The sequence below is a fragment of the Salvelinus alpinus genome, chromosome 5 (assembly GCF_045679555.1).
Source record: "Salvelinus alpinus chromosome 5, SLU_Salpinus.1, whole genome shotgun sequence".
NCBI classification, from domain to species: domain Eukaryota; kingdom Metazoa; phylum Chordata; class Actinopteri; order Salmoniformes; family Salmonidae; genus Salvelinus; species Salvelinus alpinus.
Genome location: NC_092090.1, coordinates 86,059,325 through 86,086,015, shown reverse-complemented (window position 1 = coordinate 86,086,015; position 26,691 = coordinate 86,059,325). Strand labels below are relative to the sequence as shown.

Here is a 26,691-nt window from a genome sequence, read left to right as displayed (position 1 = left end):
CCACAAAGCGTCTCAGAGTAGGAGTGCTGATCTAGGATCTGTCCATACAATCATATTAATTATGAATAAAACCCCCAAAACTGATCCTAGATCAGAACTCCTACTCAGAGACGCTTTGTGGAAACGGCGCTGATAAGTTCTGATGCATCATTATGCGTGACCTACATTTGTGGTTCTTTTGGGGGGTTACTAACAGTCATGACTCAGTCATACTAGCCAGCAGATCCGACCCGCTTGTTTACAACTGCTTACAGCTGCACTAGGGTAGGTAGAAGCCACAGCATCCATTTTGGAAAGGCAGTGTCAGCCAATCAGCTCTTTTGTTGTTCAACGAGACATTCTAGAAGAAAAAGAAACGCACACCTATTAGGCGAGGTGCTGGCTAGCGGAGTTGAAAACTTGAAAATAAAGGAGAGCCGCACACTCTAGCTCAGATGCAAAAATGTAATGTCCAACGTTTCGACAGCCAAGCTGTCTTCATCAGGGTATGATCAAACACTGCGGTATGACTCGTTTATATAGTGTCAAAAGACACAGGTGCCTGTAATCATGGCCAAGTGTGGCCTAATATCATTGGTTAATTATCAAATATTAAAATGGCATACAAAGAACAGCATACAAAAAAACAAATGGATAGCATACGATCATAGATTTATTTTAGACTGCACAAGCAGACAAACAATTACAATGGCAAAGTCACAATAATCACAAGAATGGCTTCAGATCAAAGTCTACGTTGAGACCGAAGGGAGCAAGGGTCTTTAAATTAAAGATCCAGGCAGCCTCTCGTTTTAACAAATTATCAAGGTCACCCCCTCTCCTAAGGAGGGTGACATGTTCGATGCCAATATAACGCAGAGACGAAATCGAGTGGTTTGCTTCCAAAAAGTGGGCCGCAACTGGGTAAGTCAAGATTTTGCACCTAATGGTGCTACGATGCTCTGAGATACGTACTTTTAATTCGCGCTTTGTTTTACCCACATAATTTTTACCACAAGGACAAGTTATAAGATAAATAACTGCCTTAGTGGAGCATGTGATAACACCTTTGATTGGGATCTGTTTCCCTGTTTGTGAGTGTTTGAAGGATCTACATTTATAAGTGCCATTGCATTGAGCACAGCCATTACACTTGTAATTTCCATCCAGTAGGGGCGCGAATAGAGGTTGTTCAGGAATATCTTGGGGTGGTAAATCAGGGTGTACCAATTGGTCTCTGAGATTTCTGCCCCGCGAGAATATGACCAAGGGACGGTCAGAAAACACATTACCGAGACTATCTTTGGATTTTAGAATGTGCCAATGTTTGTGAACAATTCCCTTAATTTGTTCAGAGCACTTAGAATAGCGGGTAGTTAGAACGCAAGAATGCGTCTTTTTGCGAGACTGACCTTGAAAAAGGTCATGTCTCTTTTTGTTTTGAATTTTCTCAATGGCAATATTAATCTGATCATTTTTGTACCCCCTCTCCTTGAATTTACTTTGCGTCTCAGCCATATTTCTGTCGAAATCTGAATGTTTTTTGCAAATTACACTATATAAACGAGTCATACCGCAGTGTTTGATCATACCCTGATGAAGACAGCTTGGCTGTCGAAACGTTGGACATTACATTTTTGCATCTGAGCTCCTAGAGTGTGCGGCTCTCCTTTATTTTCAAGTTCAACGAGACATGCTATTCCATAATGGCTGCTGTTGCTACTGCTAGCAAAAAACAAAACAAATGCTTTATTGTCACACACAGGATGGGTGCAGTGAAATGTGTTGCTTTACAAGGTCAGCCATAGTAGTACGGTTCCCCTGGAGCAAATTAGGGTTAAGTGTCTTTCTCAATGGTACATCAACAGATATTTCACCTTGTCGGCTCGAGTATTCGAACCAGCGACCTTTCGGTTACTGGCCCAACGCTCTTACTGCTGGCCCTACATCATGTCCTCCTCTCCCTCCCAGAACGGTACAGATGTAGGGTCTAGCATGAGGATGAATATGGACGTTTTCTTAACGAGCAGTCATTCAATCTTCTTGTTGTAGGAAACGGAGGGCAGAGCATACCGCCATCCACATCAACCTGGCTGTAGTGGAGCGGGTCGAGAGCTTCAAGTTCCTCAGTGTCCACATCACTAAGGAATTAGCATGGTCCACACACAGGAGGCTAAAAAGATTTTGCATGGGCCCTCAGATCCTCAAAATGTTGTACAGCTGCACCATTGATAGCATCTTGACTGGCTTCATCACCCCTTGGTATGGAAACTGCTTGGCATCTGACAGAGGCACTACAAAGGGAAGTGCGTACAGCCCTGGGGCCGAGCTCCCTGCCATCTTGGACCTCTATAACAGGCGGTGTCAGAGGAAGGCCCTTAAAATTGTCAACGACTGCTAAATAGTTAACCAAATAGCTACCCGGACTATCTGCTATTTACACAAACTCTTTTGATTCATCACATACGCTGCTGCTACTGCTTATTATCTATCTGGTTGCCTTGTCACTTCTGCCCTACCCATATGTACATATTTACGTTAATTACCTTGTACCCCTGCACATCTACTCAGTACTGGTACCCTGTGTATATAAACCAAGTTATCGTTACTTGTTGTGTATTTATTCCTTGTGAAATTATCTTTCTATTATTTTTTGATTTTTCTCTCTGCATTGTTGGGAAGAGTCCGTAAGTAAGCATTTCACTGTTAGTCTACACAATTTGATTTGATAGATAGATTTGTGTAACAGTTGGGATAATGGGACAATTCTAAGTGCAACGCATTTCTCATCCCTGAATTGATGTAAGTTTTTTTCCTAGCCATATCTCGCGCCAGCTCCACAGTGTCTTAATATACACAGGAATGCTGTCCGACCCTAGTGCAGCTGTAAGCAAGGGGGACGGATCTGCTGGCTACAGTCATGCCTGTTCTGTTCTCGCCTTTCTTTGCAACCATGGTGGAGCGATTTCCACCCTTGCACAGAGACCGAGCAAACAGGGGAGTGGTTACTGCACCCTCTTGCTCATGTAAATGTTCTTTTCAAGTTAGCTAGACTGGCTGTTGCAGATGGATATATAGCATTCAGGCCATGTTGTTAAAAGTAGCTAGGAACAGTTATTCTCTACACTCAAAATAGTAATTGAAGAACTAAGCTAAGTTCCAGTAGCATTGTGTTCTAGTTAAATGAGTTTTGAAATAGAGGAAGTAATGAGTAGGACCCGGAAGTTCTAAAACAGGCTATGTAGGCTAATGTCTAAATTTATCTATTACAGGAAGTGAAATGGTTCAGCCCTCACAATGTTGGAAACTGATGCCGTGGCCATATAGGCTAGGTTATCTTTTGGTTTAATAGTCAGGCTGCTTGAAGACCTGAGAGTAAAGTGACCCTTTATAACTTGTGGAGCAGCGGGACATGTCAAAGAAGTACATTCAACAACATCAGAGAGCAGTCAGAACCCATACATACAAAGGCTCCTTTTGGCATTTCAATGTCATGGTGTTGGTGTAAAGTAGGAGCAAAAAGGTGTGTTATACAGAGGAAACCGAAACATTGATCCTGAATTTGGACATCTGCCTGTTCTGTTTAAGTTAACGCTGACATGAAGGCACAATGTTTTGCTACCTCTTTATTGTTGTGATTTCTGATGATTGTACCCTAGTTCTTTTTCTATTTTTATCTTACCCCATTTGTTGTTGAATGTCCATCGATGGATCAATTCTGTCGCTCATGATCAATTAATAAATTTTCTTAGTAACTCAAGCACTGCTCAATTTTGTGCCCTGTTTGCTATTGGGCTATTGCATTGGAGTGTTTCTTACAACTCATTATAATGGCCTCTGTGTATTAGCCTACTTGATGACTGGGTGTGCCGTAGATGTTGCTGGCAGTAGGTGTGAGCAGCAAACGTAGGCCTTTTTGTATTGCTTCAACCTGTCTACACCGCTTAAATCAATAAGCAACTCAATGTTTAGGTTAGGTAAAATATGGGGTGCTTATATTTGACCTGTTTCACACATGTGTAACCTGTACAAGTGTGTGGTGTGAAATGCAAAAAACACATTTCCATATCCCACTCCCCCTGAGACACCCTCAGAGAGTGGGGTCACGGCATGGACCAGCCATTATTGACGGCGACCCGGGAGCAATTAGAGTTAAGTGCTCAAGGGCAGCCGGCCGGCCAGATAGCTGCGTCCTTCCAGACAGATATGTAGGTCCGGCCGGCCAGATAGCTGCGTCCTTCCAGACAGATATGTAGGTCCGGCCGGCCAGATAGCTGCGTCCTTCCAGACAGATATGTAGGTCCGGCCGGCCAGATAGCTGCGTCCTTCCAGACAGATATGTAGGTCCGGCCGGCCAGATAGCTGCGTCCTTCCAGACAGATATGTAGGTCCGGCCGGCCAGATAGCTGCGTCCTTCCAGACAGATATGTAGGTCCGGCCGGCCAGATAGCTGCGTCCTTCCAGACAGATATGTAGGTCCGGCCGGCCAGATAGCTGCGTCCTTCCAGACAGATATGTAGGTCCGGCCAGCCAGCCAGTTAGATCAGCCATTCTTGACTGCGACCCTAGAGCAATTAGGGTTAAATAGTGTTAAGTGCTTAAGGGCAGATCGATAGATTTTTCCTCTAGTCGGCTCTGGGATTCGAACTACCAACCTTTTTGTTACTGGCCCAACGCTAGGCTACTTGCCGGTGTAAGCTGTTTATTGAAAGTCTTGACTGAAATAATAGTGTACAGTTATTGTAGTGGGACTGGGAGTACATACAGTCTTTTCACACCCACATTTGGGTCCGCCGATCCTGATGATCACTCTTATCGCTGAATGCAGAAATGATATGACAGCAATAGATTTGATTGATTTCTTCTGGAGATCTAGTGGGCATTAGCGAGGTTCACGGCGTTGTTGTCCTTTCCACATGATGCCTGTCTACCATTGGACACGTGTCCGAACTCCGGTGAATGTAAGGCCCCTGCTGCTCAGGCAAAACTTGAGTTGAGCAGACAAGCTGTTGCCACGGGCGTCTCCAGGGGCAGAATTGAGTTGAGCAGACAAGCTGTTGCCACAGTTGTCTCCAGGGGCAGAATTGAGTTGAGCAGACAAGCTGTTGCCACAGGCGTCTCCAGGGGCAGAATTGAGTTGAGCAGACAAGCTGTTGCCACAGGTGTCTCCAGGTGCAGAATTGAGTTGAGCAGACAAGCTGTTGCCACAGTTGTCTCCAGGGGCAGAATTGAGTTGAGCAGACAAGCTGTTGCCACAGGCGTCTCCAGGGGCAGAATTGAGTTGAGCAGACAAGCTGTTGCCACAGGCGTCTCCAGGGGCAGAATTGAGTTGAGCAGACAAGCTGTTGCCACGGACGTCTCCAGGGGCAGAATTGAGTTGAGCAGACAAGCTGTTGCCACAGGTGTCTCCAGGGGCAGAATTGAGTTGAGCAGACAAGCTGTTGCCACGGACGTCTCCAGGGGCAGAATTGCGGTGTGTGGTGTGCAGCACTCCACACCGTCTGCCCTCGGGTCTGCACCGATGTGGAACTAACGGAGCTTTTGTGGAAACCACTGCACATTAGGAGGCTCAAGTGTAGCACTGCACAGGGAAAGGGAATCATAACATGCATAGATCTAGTTTTTATATTGCTACGTGACATGTCTATGAAATTAGCAGGAGACAACAACACACCCAGTGACAATCATAGTTTTTCTCCATAGATTTGAAAACTGCCTCTTAAAGGAGAAGTCCACTTAATTTGAACATCATCTGTATTTTGGATGTAAATGGCATGTTATAGAAGTACCCAGACCCTTTTTTGCACTCTCACTTGTTTTTGAGAAACTTATCCCACTAGCTATACTTCCTCGTGCTCGTTCAGCAGTTGTGCACACAGGTTGCACAGAGAAGTATCACTCGAGTTGCACAAAATAGAATATAACTTTGCAGATAAAGTTCGTAATGACACAATTTCATGTGTCCAACATCAAAAGGCCTGCATCACTGTACTGAGAGTGTTGTCGTTTCTAAAATAACTTATTTGGGGCGTTTGTTCATGTTTTATCTGTGCCCCGGCAACTGCTGAACGAGCATGAGGAAGTATATCGCTGGTGGGGTAAGTTTCAAGTGAGATCGCATAAAAAGTGTCTGGGCACTTCTATAAAATATCCACACCTCTGGTATGCTCCCATAGTGATTCAGTGATCCAACTCGATTCAAAACGTATTTTTTTGCGTCTGATAAGAGGGAGCATACCAGAGTTCCAGACATTCCTTATTTTCTTTATACTTTCTTCTGTCTTGCAACTGAGAAATTGGATGTGCATATTCTTCTCTTTTCTACACTTCTATTACATGCCATTTACAGTGGCAAGAAAAAGTAGGTGAACCCTTTGGAATTACCTGGGGTTCTGCATAAATTGGTCATAACATCTGATCTTCATCTAAGTCACAACAATCGACAAACACAGTTTGCTTAAACTAATAACACACAAACAATTATACGTTTTCATGTCTTTATTGAACACACCATGTACACATTCACAGTGTAGGGTGGAAAAAGTATGTGAATCCTTGCATTTAATAACTGGTTGACCCTCCTTTGGCAGCAATAAACTCATACAAACATTTTCTGTAGTTGCAGATCAGACCTGCACAACGGTCAGGAGGAATTTGGGACCGTTCATCTTTTCAAAACTGTTTCAGTTCAACAATATTGTTAAGATGTCTGGTGTGAACCGTTCTCGAGGTCATGCCACAGCATTTTAAATCGGGTTGTGGTCAGGACTCTGACTGGGCCACTCCAGAAGGCGTATTTTCTTCTGTTGAAGCCATTCTGTTGTTGATTTACTTCTGTGTTTTGGGTTGTTGTCCTGTTGCATCACCCAACTTCTGTTGAGCTTTAATTGGTGGACAGATAGACTTAAATTCTCCTGCAAAAATGTCTTGATAAACTTGGGAATTCATTTTTCCATCGATGATAGCAAGCTGTCCAGGCCCTGAGGCAGCCCCAAACCATGATGCTCCCTCCACCATACTTTACAGTTGGGATGAGGTTTTGATGTTGGTGTGCTGTGCCTTTTTTTTTCTCCACACATATTGTTGTGTGTTCCTTCCAAACAACTCAACTTTAGTTTAATCTGTCCACAGAATATTCTGCCAGAAGCGCTGTGGAACATCCCGATGCGCTTTTGGGAACTTCAGACGTGCTGCAATGTTTTTTTTGTACAGCAGTGGCTTCTTCCATGGTGTCCTCCCATGAACACCATTCTTGTTTAGTGTTTAACGTATCGTAGACTCGTCAACAGAGATGTTAGCATGTTACAGAGATTTCTGTAAGTCTTTAGCTGACACTCTAGGATTCTTCTTAACCTCATTGAGCATTCTGCACTGTGCTCTTGCAGTCGTCTTTGCAGGACGGCCACTCCTAGGGAGAGTAGCAACAGTGCTGAACTTTCTCCATTGATAGACAATTTGTCTTACCGTGGCCTGATGAACATCAAGGCTTTTAGAGATACTTTTGTAACCCTTTCCAGCTTAATGCAAGTCAACAATTCTTAATCTATTTAATCTATTATCTGAGATCTATTTCGTTCGAGGCATGGTTCACATCAGGCAATGCTTCTTGTGAATAGCAAACTGAAATTTTGTGAGCGTTTTTTATAGGGCGCAAGGCAACCAACATCTCCAATCTCTTCTCATTGATTGGACTCCAGGTTAGCTGACTCCTGACTCCAATTAGCTTTTGGAGAAGTCATTAGCCTAGGGGATCACATGCTTTTTACAACCTACACCGTGATTGTTGAAATTATGTATTCAATATAGACAAGAAAAATACAATAATTCATATGTTATTAGTTTAACACACTGTGTCTGTCTATTGTTGTGACTAAGATGAAGATCAGATCAAACTTCTGACTAATTTATGCAGAAATCCAGGTTATTACAAAGGGTTCACATACTTTTTCTTGCCACTGTACATCCAAAATACAGATTTGGTTCAAATTAAGTGAACTTCACCTTTACCATTGCCTGATCATCCATTCCGTAGCTATTTCAGAAAGATGTTTACCATGATCTCCCCATGGAAAGACAGAGATTTACTGGGATCTGATAATCAACGTTTTCCTGTAAAAAAATCTCACGTCATAGTTTCCAAACTGGTCAAAGCAACCTAGTTAGCCTGACGAAGACTTGTTGTGACTCTATTCTGGAAACTCATTCATTTTGTTCACTGCAGGCAATCACAATCACAACAACCTGCCTGTTTTAGCAAAAGGGTGGCACATCCCCAGAGACTGATGGGCACTGCCAGGAATTCACAGCAAACACTGGATGAGATGAGCAGTGAATGGACATCCAGACTGCATTCATCCTCATTGACTCTATAGGCAGAAGCATTTCACCCCCAGTTGTGAAGCCTGCTGATTCTCTCTCTAAAGCCATTGACAGCTCCCATGCTTCTGTACACAACGGAAGAGCAGCACAATCATTGGTGTTTATTTATGTACTCAATATCCAGTTTCAACCCCCCCTTTTCACCCATTTAGTATGGGTATGCCAGCAGCATCAAGCTTTTGTTTTCAGTTTCTCTGCAAATCTTCACTACCTCGCAGAGAAGGGGAAATGGGCTGTATCCTGTATAGGCTACCTGAGGTGTTTTGAATGCTGTGCTGTGCACAACTAGTGCCTTCCGAATAGGCTTCACTGATACATAATGTAGCTTAGCGCATTAAGCCCCTTTGTTCAATTTGAGTTTGTAGTCAAATAATATTTCACTTTTGTTTAAATAGTCTGGTTTTCAAGGGAAGCTCACTTAAATTACAAACTTAAGCTACATACACTGAACAAAAATACAGTATAAATACAACATGCAACAATTTCAAAGATTTTATTGAGTTACTAAATTCATTACGCCCTAATCTACGCATTTCCCATGACTGGGAATATGAATATGCATCTGTTGGTCATAGATACCTTAAAAAAAAAAGGTAGGAGCGTGGATCAGAAAACCAGTCAGTATCTGGTATGACCACCATTTGCCTCATACAGCGCGACACATCTCCTTCACATAGAGTTGATCAGGCTATTGATTGTGGCCTGTGGAATGTCCCACTCCTCTTCAATGGCTGTGCGAAGTTGCTGGATATTGGCATCCCAAAAATGCTCAATGGGTGACGTCTGGTGAGTAGGCAGGCCATGGAAGAACTGGGACCCGCTGATCCTCAACACTGGGGCCCCACAAGGGTACGTTCTCAGCCCTCTCCTGTACTCCCTGTTCACCCATGACTGCGTGGCCATGCACGCCTCCAACTCAATCATCAAGTTTGCAGACGACACTACAGTGGTAGGCTTGATTACCAACAACGACGAGACGGTCTACAGGGAGGAGGTTAGGGCCCTCGGAGTGTGGTGTCAGGAAAATAACCTCACACTCAATGTCAACAAAACAAAGGAGATGATCGTGGACTTCAGGAAACAGCAGAGGGAGCACCCCCCTATCCACATCGACGAGACAGTAGTGGGGAAGGTGGAAAGTTTTAAGTTCCTCGGCGTACACATCACGGACAAACTGAAATGGTCCACCCACACAGACAGCGTGGGTAAGAAGGAGCAGCAGCGCCTCTTCAACCTCAGGAGGCTGAAGAAATTTGGCTTGTCACCAAAAGCACTCACAAACTTCTACAGATGCACAATCGAGAGCATCCTGTCAAGCTGTATCACCGCCTGGTACGGCAACTGCTCCGCCCACAACCCTAAGGCTCTCCAGAGGGTGCACAACGCATCACCGGGGGAAAACTACCTGCCCTCCAGGACACCTACACCACCCGATGTCACAGGAAGGCCAAAAAGATCATCAATCACAACAACCACCTGAGCCACTGCCTGTTCACCCCCCTATCATCCAGAAGGCGAGGTCAGTACAGGTGCATCAAAGCGGGGACCGAGAGACTGAAAAACAGCTTCTATCTCAAGGCCATCAGACTGTTAAACAGCCATCACTAACATTGAGTGACTGCTGCCAACATACTGACTCATCTCTAGCCACTTTAATAATGAAAAAGTCAATGCAACTTTATATAATGTTTACATACCCTACATTACTCATCTCATATGTATATACTGTCCTCTATACCATCTACTGCATCTTGCCTATGCCGTTCGGCCATCGCTCATTCATATATTTTTATGTACATATTCTTATTCTTATTCTTATTCTGCTGCCAATGACTGGAACGAACTACAAAAATCTCTGAAACTGGAAACACTTATCTCCCTCACTAGCTTTAAGCACCAGCTGTCAGAGCAGCTCATAGATTACTGCACCTGTACATAGCCCATCTATAATTTAGCCCAAACAACTACCTCTTTACCTACTGTATTTATTTATTTATTTTGCTCCTTTGCACCCCATTATTTCTGTCTCTACTTTGCGCTTTCTTCCACTGCAAACCAACCATTCCAGTGTTTTTAGTTTTATTTTACTTGCTGTGTTGTATTTACTTCGCCACCATGGCCTTTTTATATTTTTATTTATTTATACATATATTTGTTTGCCTTCACCTCCCTTATCTCACCTCACTTGCTCACATTGTATATAGACTTTTATTTTTATTTTTTTCACTGTATCATTGACTATATGTTTGTTTTACTCCATGTGTAACTATGTGTTGTTGTATGTGTCGAACTGCTTTGCTTTATCTTGGCCAGGTCGCAATTGTAAATGAGAACGTGTTCTCAATTTGCCTACCTGGTTAAATAAAGGTTAAATAAAAATTTTAAAAAAAATTCATTCCTTCACACTTGTGTGTATAAGGTAGTTGTTGTGAAATTGTTAGGTTATATTACTTGTTAGATATTACTGCATGCTCGGAACTAGAAGCACAAGCATTTCGCTACCCTCGCATTAACATGTGCTAACCATGTGTATGTGACAAATAAAATTGGATTTGATTTGGATGTGGAGGTCCCGGGCTGGCACGGTTACACGTGGTCTGCGGTTTTGAGGCCGGTTGGATGCACTGCCAAATTCTCTAAAATGACATTGGAGGCGGCTTATGGTAGAAAAATTAACATTACATTCTCTGGCAACAGCTTAGGGGGACATTCCTGCAGTCAGCATGCCAATTGCACACTCCCTCAGCACGTGAGACATCTGTGGAATTGTGGTGTGTGACAAAACTGCACATTTTAAAGTGTCCTTTTATTTCCCCAGCACAAGGTGGAACTGTGTAATGATCATGCTGTTTAATCAACTTCTTAATATGCTACACCTGTCAGGTGGATGGATTATCTTGGTAAAGGAGAAATGCTCACAAACAAGGATGTAAACAAATTTGTGGACAAAATCTGAGAGAAATAAGATTTCTGTGCATATGGAAATGTTCTGAGATCTTTTATTTCAGCTCATGAAACATGGGACCAACACTTTACATGTTGCGTTTATTTTTGATCAGTGTATTTATTTCCTTACCTTGTTATCAGTCTATGGAAAGGAGAGACTATAGTCAACATTTTTGGGTTTGTTTACGTAGCCACTGCCACAATCCGCTAACTGTAGTTAGCAACTTCCTTCAAACTGCACACAGAGACATAAAAATGGTATCCACGAGTTCATCTGGGGAAGTAGATAAATGGCTTCATTGCCATAATCCTGAAGTATCCCTTTAAGGTCAGCTGGCTAACAGTCTTGTGGAGCACAGAAGTCCGGGTTGGCTGGTTTTGAACCCAATCGGTCACACAGGCATGCACAGTGCAGCACCGCCTGCAGTCAACTCTTAGAGGGCCGTGATGGGAGCCAGATTGTTTGGATATCATGAGAAAACATGTAGTATTGTAAATAAACTGCTAGTTGCCATAGCAGTGGTCTATCCAGATTCGGGGTGTTGGGGTTGTGGGGAATCGCTGCTCTCATAACAGTGAGCACAAGTGAGGGTACGCCTTTTGTCATGTAGTGTGTTAAGTCACCACTTAAACACTCCCTAATAAATAGTCCCATGTGCAACACATCATTCCGCAGAAGGTTCTCTCATACAGCTGATGTCATTGTGTCCCAGCCCTTTTGCCTGTACGGGTTGCTAAAGGATTAATTTGGGCCATGGCCTTCATGCAGTTGACAATGAAAAACAGGCAGATTTGTTTTATGTATTTTAGGTTTTGAGGGTAACCATTATTTCTATACAGTTGAAGTACAGTACATGTTATGTTTTATGAGGACAGATTACAAGGCTCTCACTCATATTATGCAGTTAAGGCTAATATGTGTACTTTGTTGGTGAGGTAGGCCTATCTATTATCTCACTCTGACAAAAATTCACTTTTGAGGAACACATGCACAAAATCTTCAGACGATCTCTCCTATATTGATTGTTCTTCAGAATTTACGTGCTTACTATTTCTTATAGGCCGATGTTCTGAACAAATGCAGTTGGGAGAGGTTGTGTTTCATGTAACATTAAATGAAACTTCCATAGTTTGACATGTGGTGTCTCGAAAAGTGACTTTCTAACTAGTGTTCTCTCAATTCACGCTCCCTTGATTATGAAGATTAGCGGTTCTTCTCTTAACTCTGCCTCTCTCTCTTTCCCTCTCCTCCTCAGACTCCCAACGCTCCCATTTGTCTTCCTTCACCATGAAGCTTATGGACAAGTTCCACTCTCCCAAAATCAAAAGGACACCCTCAAAGAAAGTCAGTAAGCCGCCTTTAGAACATGGTGTCAAGACTGCGGAGAAACCTGCTAACAAGGTGTGTTTAATGTATATATTTCTCCCTCTACATAGGCCTCAAGTTTTTGCTGTGCCCGTCTCAAAAATTGCAATTAGTTGTTGATTTATATCCTACAAGAAAACAGTGAGACTGTGAAGGCAGAGTGACAAACAAAACCTCATGTTATGCAATAATCACACAACCAAGATGCCATTACTAAAAGTAATGCCATGCCAGCAAGTTCACGATTGCTCTCACGTTGTCTTACTTTTGCAGAGTCTGAGTCGGTTAGAGGAGCAAGAGAAAGACGTGGTCAGTGCCTTGCGTTACTTCAAGACCATCATTGACAAGATGGCGGTGGACAAGAAGGTGCTGGAGATGTTACCAGGCTCTGCCAGTAAGGTCCTGGAGGCCATCCTGCCTTTAGTCCAAGTGGACGCAAGGATCCAGCACAGGTGAGTCTGGCCCAGGGGATATACAGTGCATTCGGAAAGTATCCAGACCCCTTGACCTTTTCCACATTTTGTTATGTTACAGCCTTATTCTAAAATGGATTAAATAGTTTGCTTTCCTCATCAATCTACACACAATACCCCATAATGACAAAGCAAAACATTTTTCTATAATGTATTTTGAAAAACCTGTTTTTGCTTTGTCGTTATGGGGTTATTGTGTGTAGATTGAGGGGGGGAAATGGTTTAATACATTTTAAAATAAGGCTTTAACGTAACGAAATGTGGGAAAAGGGAAGGGGTCTGAATACTTTCCGAATGCACTGTATCTGGAGCTTGTTGGCCCATTGAGGGTTTTTAGACAACGCTTCAACCGTTACGAGACGAGATCCAGCCAAATGTCATTTTAAGGTTGCTGATTATGTTAGTTTTAAGGTTGAAATCATGAGGAACCTTCAAAGACTGATACAGAATTGCCAACCAACCATGGAGTGTTTTTGTCAGTCTGTTAGCCCAATCTTTCCTCTGGGGTGTTCACAGCTCGGGGGTGTCCTCCTGTCTGAACCGTGTGTACCAGAGTCTGGGCAATCTCATCCGTTGGTCTGACCAAGTCATGCTGGAGGGGGTCAACCTGGAAGATAAAGAAACCATCGTTACCGTCACCACTGTGATCAAGGCAGTGCTTGATGGTGTTAAGGTAACGTTAGCATACCAGACCGTCACCACTGTGATCAAGGCAGTGCTTGATGGTGTTAAGGTAACGTTAGCATACCAGACCGTCACCACTGTGATCAAGGTAGTGCTCAGCGGTGTTAAGGAAAGGTTAGCATACCAGACCGTCACCACTGTGATCAAGGTAGTGCTCAGCGATGTTAAGGAAAGGTTAGCATACCAGACCGTCACCACTGTGATCAAGGTAGTGCTCAGCGGTGTTAAGGAAAGGTTAGCATACCAGACCGTCACCACTGTGATCAAGGTAGTGCTCAGCGGTGTTAAGGAAAGGTTAGCATACCAGACCGTCACCACTGTGATCAAGGTAGTGCTCAGCGGTGTTAAGGAAAGGTTAGCATACCAGACCGTCACCACTGTGATCAAGGTAGTGCTCAGCGGTGTTAAGGAAAGGTTAGCATACCAGAAAACAAGTAAACATGAAATGTGAGACATCGCAGATTATGTGTACCATTTAATGCACGTTATGGTTTTTGGGGAAATGGTAGCTAGCCGTGTACTTAGTACTCTCTCGGTAAGAGATGGTAAAAATGGCTATGAAGTTGTCTAGCATTTATTAACTGCACACGGTGATTGTCCACAGGAGCTAGTGAAACTGACCATAGAGAAACAGGAGCATCCTTCCCCCACGTCTCCTGTCAAACCAGTGCCAGTGGCGACCCCACCCGAGAGGTGAGTGAGCCACGGAGGACATCAATACACTCCTCCACTAACCTCATTCTCTCATATGTTCAGTAAATATATATCAGACTTGATGGTAATTGTACAAGATGTAAAACAACATCAGTTAACAACTTGCATACCCACAGTGCTGCTGAGCTGCCTGCCAATGAGAAGGAGAGTCTGGACAAGAGCTCAGCCACGTCCCAATCTATGGAAGTCCTGACTGAACCCACTGGAGAGGAGGAGGAGGGGGTGGTGGCCCCGCCAAAACCCCCTCTCCCTGGCCTCAAGATGGCTGAACACAAGTAAGAGCTCATTTCATGGAGATGGTGTCTGTTTCATAGCTTCAATATACAGTAGTTCATCAATGGAGCCCCCCTATCACTGGCCCAGACATGTCGCTTCAGGCAAGTCCAAGTCAAGTCTCCAGTATCTCACCTCTCTTTCTTCAAATGGCACAGAGCTGCATATCAATATCATGATCCACGCAGGATACCATTGCATTCTGCAGGATACCATTGCATTCAGACTTAATAAACTGCTTCGGAATGGGAAAAGTTTAACCCCTCATAAGATCATTTAATTGATTGCTCTCAGTCACAGCACAAGGCAGGGTCAAGTCTGCACTGAAGTAGATGCAGTAGCCAAGTCACAAATCACTGATTAGCCAAGACTCAAGTCCCCAACTCTGTATACTTGTTAGGCCTGCTGATAGCACAGCACACAGCTCTCTTGAAAAACGTTCATTGTATACCACTCATCACATTGAATGTCCTTGGATTACAGACCAATGTGATTGCCGCTCGTCTCTTTACAAGAAGACGAGAGGTACAATAGCTGGGAAACTGTGTGTTATAAGTAGTCTTGATTCTTTAGAAAGCTTTATAGACTTTGAAGGGGGTAATAAAGGGAGGTGTCAGAAATTAGACTTCCTCTGGTGAGATAACTGTCACGGCACCATCTCTGAGGCTCTTTTCTTTCGGGAGAAGCTGGGCTCGGCAGAGGCTGGCGAGTTTACGGCCAGAGAGTGACGACAAGGAATGGAAATGGACCAGATTCCAGAGCCCACCACAAACACACTGGACAGCAGCATATCCAGACACTTCTAAATACTTAAAGGCTCTTTGTCTTTCCTTCTGCTCCGAACAGTAGCTCTCTGAATTTCACTTTTCCCGCAGCTGGTGCGAGTAGCTCTCTGAATGTCACCTTGCCCACAGCAGGTACGGGTAGCTCTCTGAATTTCACCTTGCCCGCAGCAGGTGCAAGTAGCTCTCTGAATTTCACCTTGCCCGCAGCAGGTGTGGGTAGCTCTCTGAATGTCACCTTGCCCACAGCAGGTACGGGTAGCTCTCTGAAATTCACCTTGCCCACAGCAGGTGCGGGTAGCTCTCTGAATTTCACCTTGCCCACAGCAGGTATGTGTAGCTCTCTGAATTTCACCTTGCCCACAGCAGGTGCGGGTAGCTCTCTGAATGTCACTTTGCCCGCAGCAGGTGCGAGTAGCTCTCTGAATGTCACCTTGCCCACAGCAGGTACGGGTAGCTCTCTGAATTTCACCTTGCCCGCAGCAGGTATGTGTAGCTCTCTGAATGTCACCTTGCCCACAGCAGGTGCGGGTAGCTCTCTGAATGTCACCTTGCCCACAGCAGGGTAGCTCTCGACAGCGGTCTGTGTGTCTTACGCAGGGGCACACTGCAGATTTTGACGTTGTTCTTTTTTATGGTAATTCGTTTTTATTTTTCTCCTCCCTGGGGTCTTGCCTTGTCACCCTCACCCCACTCCCTAACTGGCATAGAGTATATCCTCCACCTCTTCATCACCACAGCTGCCTGCCTGCCCTGCATCTTGTCATTGGGCCATCTGTGTGCACTGCGGTGTGGAAACAATTCAGTAGCTGCTGCTCTCTCCACCGCTATCTGTTTGTGGAGGGGGAAAAAGCAGCCAGGCAGTGACCCGTGCACTGCACATTTTTCCCATTGTTCTGCTACTACAGAAGGCTCTCAGAAAGTGTCAGATATTGTATATTATCTCTCAAGCCACCCAGGCCAGTGTCAGTGCAGTCTTTTCCCAACCTCCCTTCACCATACATACTACATAATACATACTACACTGTACACACAGAAGAAGTGAATCCGTCAGTGTACTGTGGCTAGGGCTGCATGCGTGGCTTTTGGAATACTTTGCATTGATGGACATTGCACGCTGCTTCATATTTAAATGATGTCACCCTCTTCTCCCCCTCCAGTCCTCCTGCTCTCCCTCCAAAGAAGCGCCAGTCTGCCCCCTCCCCCACCCGGGTGGCAGTAGTGGCCCCCATGAGCCGCGCCACCAGTGGCTCCAGTCTTCCCATGGGCATCGGCCTCCACAAACAGGTACAGTGGCTCCAGTCTTCCCATGGGCATCGGCCTCCACAAACAGGTACAGTGACTCCAGTCTTTCATGGGCATCGGCCTCCACAAACAGGTACAGTGACTCCAGTCTTTCATGGGCATCGGCCTCCACAAACAGGTACAGTGACTCCAGTCTTTCATGGGCATCGGCCTCCACAAACAGGTACAGTGACTCCAGTCTTTCATGGGCATCGGCCTCCACAAACAGGTACAGTGACTCCAGTCTTCCCATGGGCATCGGCCTCCACAAACAGGTACAGTGACTCCAGTCTTTCATGGGCATCGGCCTCCACAAACAGGTACAGTGACTCCAGTCTTTCATGGGCATCGGCCTCCACAAACAGGTACAGTGACTCCAGTCTTCCCATGGGCATCAGCCTCCACAAACAGGTACAGTGACTCCAGTCTTTCATGGGCATCGGCCTCCACAAACAGGTACAGTGACTCCAGTCTTTCATGGGCATCGGCCTCCACAAACAGGTACAGTGACTCCAGTCTTTCATGGGCATCGGCCTCCACAAACAGGTACAGTGACTCCAGTCTTTCATGGGCATCGGCCTCCACAAACCGGTACAGTGGCTCCAGTCTTCCCATGGGCATCGGCCTCCACAAACAGGTACAGTGACTCCAGTCTTTCATGGGCATCGGCCTCCACAAACAGGTACAGTGACTCCAGTCTTTCATGGGCATTGGCCTCCACAAACCGGTACAGTGGCTCCAGTCTTCCCATGGGCATCGGCCTCTACAAACAGGTACAGTGACTCCAGTCTTTCATGGGCATCGGCCTCCACAAACAGGTACAGTGACTCCAGTCTTTCATGGGCATCGGCCTCCACAAACAGGTACAGTGACTCCAGTCTTTCATGGGCATCGGCCTCCACAAACAGGTACAGTGGAAGGAGCAGCTACACACACTGGGGCTGTGTCTGAAATGGCACCATATTCAGTATGGTGTACTACTTCTGGCCAGGCCCCATAGGGAATAAGTTGCCATTTTTGATTTTTCTATGTTTTACACCGGGGTGACACATATATCAGCCATTTCTTGCACTGTTTCTTTTTTGCCGGCTTATGTATTTTTCCACTAAAACGGGTCTTGTCACCTCTCTCTGGTTGGCAGGAGTACGAGGTGGATGCCCTGCATCGGCGCTTCTCTGGGGGCAGCCATTACTACGGAGGGGAGTCGCCGCGCATATCCCCCTGCAATAGCATGGGCAAGCTGAGCAAGTCCGACGAGCAGCTGTCCTGGACAATGGACAGTGGGCAGTGCTCACGCAACACCAGCAGTGAGGCTCTGGGTGAGTACTCAAATGGGCGTCAAAGCTCGATCTTTAACCAGAGATCCATTTTATTTTTCAAATAATGTAAACTATTTGGTGGAATGTGCTTTGTGGCTGCCCTAACGGGCAAGTAAAATGTTGTCTTTAAGACAACGTTAATTTGCTTTGACTAGTGTTCCATTTGTACATTTTACTTGCCCGTTTGGGCAATATTTTGTGTCACATTCACTCAATTCCATTCCAACCCCTCCCTCCACACGTGCTCAGTGCGCACACAAGCTCCTGTTAGGTCTACAGAAATAAATGCCTAAAAAAATATATCTGATGGGATACACAAGCTACATTCCTTGCCAAACGATGACAGTTTTATCACAAATTCAAAATGGACTGGTTGTTTGAAGTAGGAAAATGTGTTCCAACAACAAGCTGCAGTTTTTGAATAATTGCATCCCATCTATTTTCCGCTTAAGCTACTTTGCGAACTGCTAGTGCCATTTAGAATGAGTTAGCCTAGGCTATAACCCCCCTAAACATAGACAGGTTCCACACTGACAATATGCAGAAACATTAGTTTGACTAAGACAAAGAGCGTATTTTCATCAGAAACATCAAGCACGCAGTGGCAAGAAAAAGTACATTACCTTTCAAAAGTTTGGGGTCACTTAGAAATGTCCTTGTTTTTGAAAGAAAAGCACATTTTTTTGTCCATTAAAATAACATAAAATTGATCAGAAATACAGTGTAGACATTGTTAATGTTGTAAATGACTATTGTAGCTGGAAACTGCTGATTTTTAATGGAATATCTACATAGGCGTAGAGGCCATTATCAGCAACCATCACTCCTGTGTTCCAATGGCACGTTGTGTTAGCTAATCCAAGTTTATCATTTTAAAAGGCTAATTGATCATTAGAAAACCCTTTTGCAATTATGTTAGCACAGCTGAAAACTGTTATGCTGATTAAAGAATCAATAAAACTGGCCTTCTTTAGACTAATTGAGTATCTGGAGCATCAGCATTTGTGGGTTTGATTACAGGCTCAAAATGGCCAGAAACAAAGGACTTTCTTCTGAAACTCGTCAGTCTATTCTTGTTCTGAGAAATTGGCAAGAAACTAAAGATCTCGCACGCTGTGTACTACTCAACATCAACAGTGAAGAGGCGACTCCGGAATGCTGCCTAGAAGGCCAACATTCCGGAGTCGCATCTTCACTGTTGACGTTGAGACTGGTGTTGTGCGGGTACTATTTAATGAAGCTGCCAGTTGAGGACTTTTGAGGCTTCTGTTTCTCAAACTAGACACTCTAATGTACTTGTCCTCTTGCTCAGTTGTGCACCGGGGCCTCCCACTCCTCTTTCTATTCTGGTTAGAGCCAGTTTGCACTGTTTTGTGAAGGGAGTAGTACACTGTGTTGTACGAGATCTTCAGTTTCTTGGCAATTTCTTGTATAGATATTCCATTTAAAAAATCTGCCGAAATTTCTAAGTGACCACAAACTTTTGAACGGTAGTGTATGTGAACCCATTGGAATTACCTGGATTTCTGCATAAATTTGACATCAAATTTGATCAGATCTTCATCTAAGTCACAACAATAGACAGACAGTGTGCTTAAACTAATAACACATTATTGTATTTTTCTTGTCTATATTGAATACATAATTTACACATTCATAGTGTAGGTTTGAAAAAGTATGTGAACCCCTAGGCTAATGACTTCTCCAAAAGCTAATTGGAGTCAGGAGTCAACTAACCTGGAGTCGAATCAATGAGACGAGATTGGAGATTTTGGTTAGAGCTGCCCTGCCCCATAAAAAATGCTCATAAAATTTGAGTTTTCTATTAACAAGAAGCATTGTCTGATGTCAACCATGCCACGAACAAAAGAGATCTCAGAAGACCTAAGATTAAGAATTGTTGACTTGCATTAAGCTGGAAAGGGTTACAAAAGTATCTCTAAAAGCCTTGATGTTCATCAGTCCACGGTAAGACAAATTGTCTATAAATGGAGAAAGTTCAGCATTGTTGCTATTCTCCCTAGGAGTGGCCATCCTGCAAAGATGACTGCAAGAGCACAGTGCAGAATGCTCAATGAGGTTAAGAAGAATCCTAGAGTGTCAGCTAAAGATTTACAGAAATCTCTGGAAGATGCTAACATCTCTGTTGACGAGTCTACGACAAGAATGATGTTCATGGGAGGACACCATGGAAGAAGGCACTGCTGTCCGAAAAAAACATTGCTGCACGTCTGAAGTTTGCAAAAGTGCACCTGGATGTTCCACAGCGCTTCTGGGAGAATATTCTGTGGACAGATTAAACTAAAGTTGAGTTGTTTGGAAGGAACACACAACAATATATGTGGAGAAAAAAAGGCACAGCACACCAACATCAAAACCTCATCCCAACTGTAAAGTACGGTGGAGGGAGCATCATGGTTTGGGGCTGCCTCAGGGCCTGGACAGCTTGCTATCATCGACGGAAAAAATGAATTCCCAAGTTTCCCAGCATTTTACTGGAGAATGTAAGTCTATCTGTCCGCCAATTGAAGCTCAACAGAAGTTGGGTGATGCAACAGAACAACAACCCAAAAGACAGAAGTGAATCAACAACAGAATGGCTTCAACAGAAGAAAATACACCTTCTGGAGTGGCCCAGTCAGTCCTGACCACAACCCGATTTAAAATGCTGTGGCATGACCTCAAGAGAGCGGTTCACACCAGACATCCCAAGAATATTGCTGAACTGAAACAGTTTTATTAAGAGGAATGGTCCAAAATTCCTCCTGACCGTTGTGCAGGTCTGATCCGCAACTATGGAAAACGTTTGGTTGAGGTTATTGCTGCCAAAGGAGGGTCAACCTGTTATTAAACTTCTTCGGGATCGGTGTCCCTTCCACGGGACGGTTGAGCTAACGTAGGCTAATGCGATTAGCATGAGGTTGTAAGTAGCAAGAACATTTCCCAGGACATAGACATATCTGATATTGTCAGAAAGCTTAAATTCTTGTTAATCTAACTGCACTGTCCAATTTACAGTAGCTATTACAGTGAAATAATTCCATTCTATTGTTTGAGGAGAGTGCACAGTTTTGAACATGAAAAGTTATTAATAAACAAATTAGGCACATTTTGGGCAGTCTTGATACAACATTTTGAACAAAATGGGTCATTGGATCAGTCTAAAACTTTGCACATACGCTGCTGCCACCTAGTGGCCAAAATCTAAATTGCAGCTGGGCTGGAATAATACATTATGGTATTTCTCTTGCATTTCAAGGATGGTAGGGATCACATACTTTTTCCAACCTGCACTGTGACTGTGAATGTTTACACAGTGTGTTCAATAATGAAAATGTATAATTGTTTGTTATTTGTTTAAGCAGACTGTGTTTGTCTATAGTTGTGACTTAGATGAAGATGTTCTCAACTAGCCTACCTGTTTAAATAAAGGTGAAATAAAAATAATAAAAAACGATCAGATAACATTTGATGACCAATTTATGCAGAAATCCAGGTAATTCTAAAGGGTTCACATACTTTTTCTTCCCACTGTATGCCTACCCACCAAATAGATGTCATGGCCATAATTCATCACTATGCAGTGTTCAATGTGGAATTGTTCATCCATTTTGAAAATTCCGAAGATTACATCGAACGTCTGTATATCGAAAAGAAGACAAATGTTGGTTTGTAACCATGAATTTTTTCTTTCATCTCAAACAAATCGAGTCCCGTTTCAAATGATCCCTCTTTGATAATAACTGCTCCAGGCATGAGATGTGCATCACTTCACACTGGCAACTTTATTCATTTGGAAAAATATTCAGTTATATTGTTTTATTACATCATGTTTTTTTTTACTATAAAATAGGTGTCTTGACTGTGATAAGGGCTCAGGAAATAAGAGCGTCTGTCTACTAACTTAACAAAACAAGGCTATGCCATTACACAGCCATAGAGTTCTACAAGCAGGTTACTGCTTTTTTGAAGATTGTGTTTCACAATATAATATAATAACCAGTTGATATTGTTTGTTAAAAATGTTATCTTATATGGCACTTGCTTTTTTATTGAGGCAATTTAGCTATTTGGATTTATTTGTAATGGTTATGATATATTTTGTGCTGTTGCAATCTTATGACATCTAGAAAAATGCACACAAAAAATCCAGTGCGGGCCTTGTGTTCTAAAAAATACTTTTTTTCATGCGAGTGCTCGAACAGTCAAAACATTTCAAATGCTCATCCCTAACACACACACACATGAAACTCACACACAACACAAACACGTATGAGTTACATGTTCCTGCACTGGCTTCACAGAGGTCTGATTAGAGAGGAGCTCATTAGGTAGGAAGGAGCCCATTGGTTTTCGAGAGGAGCCACTATGAGCCCATTGGTTTTCGAGAGGAGCCACTATGAGCCCATTAGGTAGAGAGGAGCCACTATGAGCCCATTAGGTTAGAGAGGAGCCACTATGAGCCCATTAGGTTAGAGAGGAGACACTATGAGCCCATTAGGTTAGAGAGGAGCCACTATGAGCCCATTAGGTTAGAGAGGAGCCACTATGAGCCCATTAGGTTAGAGAGGGGACACTATGAGCCCATTAGGTAGAGAGGAGCCACTATGAGCCCATTAGGTAGAGAGGAGCCACTGTGAGCCCATTAGGATAGAGAGGAGACACTATAATTCCAGCAAGAGAGGCCTGTCTCTTTGATTAGGAGCACCGTGGTCATCACGGGAATGAGTCAACACACGCAGGCAGGAGCTTCCTGTTCCTGCCACCTCCAACAGCACAGAGCATTGTTTACGAGCTGTGACCACCATCCTGTGAGCAAAGAGACAAGACTTCACCGAGGCTGCATCTCAATAGTCTTTAAGCAGCCACCTCTCCTTCATCTGCATCAGTCTGGAAACAGCATAGCAGGGAGGAGGGCAATATGGTGGATGCTTACTGGGAATTTGTTGAGTAGAGGAAGCCATGCGATGCTATTGAGATGCAGCCTCAAAAAGTCTAAGCTGTAATACCACGGCTGAAACCTTCTGGGACCGAAGACAAGAAAGTGATGGTTGTCAAGGCAATAAGAACGTTGCACCAAGTCATCAGGTGGCCCTTTTCTCAGTGGGAGGAGAAGCGAGCCATTTTGTGCCTTCTCCATTGTGATCAACTGACGTGTCATGGATCAGTTTCAAAACCAACCCTTTGTGAAATCCCAATATCCCACCTCACCCCCTAATGAAAATAGATTCTGCCAATGTGTTTGTTGTGCTCCTGAGTGTTTTTTTTTGAGAAAAGTACCTTTTATGCCAAAGTGACAGTGTGGCTTTGTTTTCAGTGCTCTGTGTGGTGACTCACCTGTCTCCCGTCTCTCTCTCTCTCTCTCTCTCTCTCCCTTCTCCCCTCCACAGACACCACAGACCACTACGACCCGGACTACGACTTCCTGCACCAGGACCTGTCCAGCCTGGAGCAGATGACTCCTGTGCCAGTGGGAGCGTGCCTCAGCCCCCTGCCTGAGTCCCACAGCGAGTCTTCCTCCCCCTGCCCTGGACCCGGTCCGCCGCTGGCACAGCCACACTTCAGCCCCCTCCAGGGCTGCTCCGTGTCCCCCCTCTACTCCCGCATGACTTACGCCCTGCCGCCCCCTGCCCTGCCGGAAAAGAAGCGCCGAGGTGGCGCCTGCTCGGGCTTTTCCGACGGCTCCTACTCGGGCTCCTCCTGGTGCGTTTCTTTTGAGCGCCACCCATCCCAGTACGACAACCTCATGGAGGAGGACCTACCGCCTGTGCCCCCCTTCCCCCTGTTCACGCCCGACATCTCGCCCCTGTGCCACGTCGCCGGGGGGTTTGTGTCCGAGTTCAGCAGCAGCGAGACGACAGACGTACCTCAGAGTCCACCGCCACTCCCTGAGAAGAAGAGCCGTCACAGTGAGTATCTGACGTCAGGGGCAGGCAGAAATAATTCCTAAAAAGCCTTATACAATCTCTACTGTTACCAGGGTTTTCAAATTTAAGCTCCAAATACAGCGGATTAGGCCCCTTAGGTATGTCTGTAATGCACATGGAGGCCTACTGCTGTGCTATAATAATAAAACCACAGAATTAAATAGAACACATTATATTTTATCTCAGTGTAATGTTGGGGTCCCAAGTTTTTTTTCCAGTAGGGGGGTGTGGCTGGGTTCAGACGAAACCTGGCACCCTTAAGGCGTCAGCAAGCTTCAGTTCGGCTGGCGCCTAGCCAAACTCGGTTAGGGGAACCGAACAATTGTGCTCGCATGCTTCCTTAAAAGACCTTCGCTTGAAAAACAAGAAAAAAGCACCAATAGTACTGTTTGTCCTTTTTGAGATGCCTTAGCCAGTATACACTTCCTCAAAATAGTTAGAATTAATCTAAGATAACTCAAGAAATCTGTCATTCATTTTGATGTTTTTGCCGAGGATATCTTAGATTATACATCTAAGATGTTTGGTGCAGTATTTTGTGAATGAAAAAGTGTGCAAGAAAAATAGTAATCTCTTGTTGAATGACAGCAAAGACTTTATTGAAGAATCCATACTGTTGACCAATCACCGACGAAGGGGCGTACACTTCTATGGGGTCAATTTCACACCATATGTTTTGAATTCAAAATAAAATAAATCGTGAACATGAAAAATAAAGTTGAGAATGTAAACATTATATTTTCGAGGACGAAATAATGGATGTTGAAATCAAAAACCCAACAATTGAAAGCAAAATGTATAGAATTGTACACAAAAGTAAGACATCAAACCCCAAAAACTTGTAAGCAAATCATTTTTAAGCGAAAGCAAAACTCTATGACAAATGATAAACTTTTTTTTTTTTTTAACTAATGCAAAAATCGTTTTCGGTTAAATTTTTGCATTCGTTTTCAAAATTCTTTGGGTTTTGCTTTTGATGTCTTATTTTTGTTTACAATTCTATACATTTTGCTTTCAATTGTTGGGTTTTTGATTTCAACATCCATTATTTCACCCATCCTCGAAAATATAATGTTTACATTCTCAACTTTGTTTTTCATGTTCACGATTTATTTTATTTTGAAATCAATACATATGGTGTGAAATTGATCCCGTAGACTTCGGCTACCAACTTCGGTTTGCCTCAAGAAAAAATGTGCGCCCGAACAGATGGGAAAAAACATACCCTTGTCTAAAACGTCATAATATATGCACAAACTCTTCCGAACTGTTTCGGCTGGGAAGCATTTGGACACCTTTATTGGGCAGGTGTGTCCGTCTGATACATGCTTGTAATCCCTGCAGATCTGCCATACTTATTATGTTCCTATAGGATTTGGTTGTTCCATCTTGCCCTCAACCCTCTGTCTGCTAGCTAGACCATCACAATGGGGCCAGCCATGTTGGATAGGACATGCTGCTGCTGCTGAATGAAGAGCCGTTGGGAGTTCCATGTGCTTCATGTTTGTGCTGCGGGCTGGCCCTGTGGGTGTGTGTGGATGAGTCCACAGCTAGGAGCCCTGTGCGCACACACACACACACACACACACACGGAGGCCTGGAGGTTTCACTTATGCCAGCCCTGTGAGCTCACATGAAATAATGCATTTGTTGATGGAATGTGTCAGTTAATAGAGGAGTGGACTCTCCCGGCTGTGCAGGAAATGAGCTTGTGCTGATTGGCCCTCTCAGCGTATGTGTTGAAGGGTGGCCATAACTATGTAGTAATCAGCACATTTTAAATGTTCAGTAGCACTATAAAGAGCTTAAAACCAGGACTTTGGCTGCACTTGTGCCTCCGCTAGCCTGTTTATTTAGATTTTCAACAGCAGAGCACTGTTCTAATAACTGAATGGTCAGGGTTTCTACAGGGCTAGCATTGTCATCTCCCCCAAAATACGATTTTCTTGTTTTGAAATTGTATTTAATGCACACCACGACCATTTTTCATTTGACAATTTGGAAGTGAAGTGCTCCATTTAAACCAACGTTTGACTTGTAGAATTTCCTCCTCATCTAAACACTATAACAATGTGTAAACGGTTTGGGATACTCTGAAGAACACTGTCATTATCATCTGCAAGCGCATTGTCATTGTAATATCCCCTGTTTTTTTGGTCTGTGTTTGTGTGTGTGTGCGTGTGTGTGCGTCTGTGTGCGCACGTCTCACCCCCACAGTACTGAAGTACATGCAGTTTGTGGAAGACTACTCGGAGCCCCAGCCCTCGGTTTTCTACCAGATGCCACAGAGCAACAGCATCTATGAGCAACGCAACAAGCGCTTCCAGGAAGTCTACGGCTTCAACGACTCGTTTAGCAGCAGCGACTCTGTCCACGAGCCCCTCCCACCCCCGGCACTGCCACCCAAACAGAGGCAGCTGGTAAACTATAGCCCCTCACCTCACACTGAAGCCACACTGAGGCCTCACACTCACCAGTGTTACAACATGCAGTACGCCAGCCCATCCACACACCCATCACTTACCAAGCCTCAATACATATGCATTTCAGGAAACTAATTTTCTT

General features: G+C 44.2%; 1 protein-coding gene across 4 annotated transcripts in view; it reads left to right on the top strand.

Moving 5' to 3' along the window:
- rapgef1a (Rap guanine nucleotide exchange factor (GEF) 1a) overlaps positions 1-26,691 on the top strand; it is a 47,509-nt gene that overhangs the window by 2,474 nt on the left and 18,344 nt on the right. For all 4 annotated transcript variants that reach the window (XM_071403983.1, XM_071403982.1, XM_071403981.1 and 1 more), the window contains exons 2-10: positions 12,561-12,706; positions 12,944-13,122; positions 13,660-13,816; positions 14,432-14,520; positions 14,658-14,816; positions 16,757-16,883; positions 18,022-18,199; positions 23,590-24,108; positions 26,344-26,546. In XM_071403983.1, coding sequence (XP_071260084.1) covers positions 12,561-12,706; positions 12,944-13,122; positions 13,660-13,816; positions 14,432-14,520; positions 14,658-14,816; positions 16,757-16,883; positions 18,022-18,199; positions 23,590-24,108; positions 26,344-26,546 — 1,757 coding nt within the window. The remainder of the gene's footprint in view (positions 1-12,560; positions 12,707-12,943; positions 13,123-13,659; positions 13,817-14,431; positions 14,521-14,657; positions 14,817-16,756; positions 16,884-18,021; positions 18,200-23,589; positions 24,109-26,343; positions 26,547-26,691) is intronic.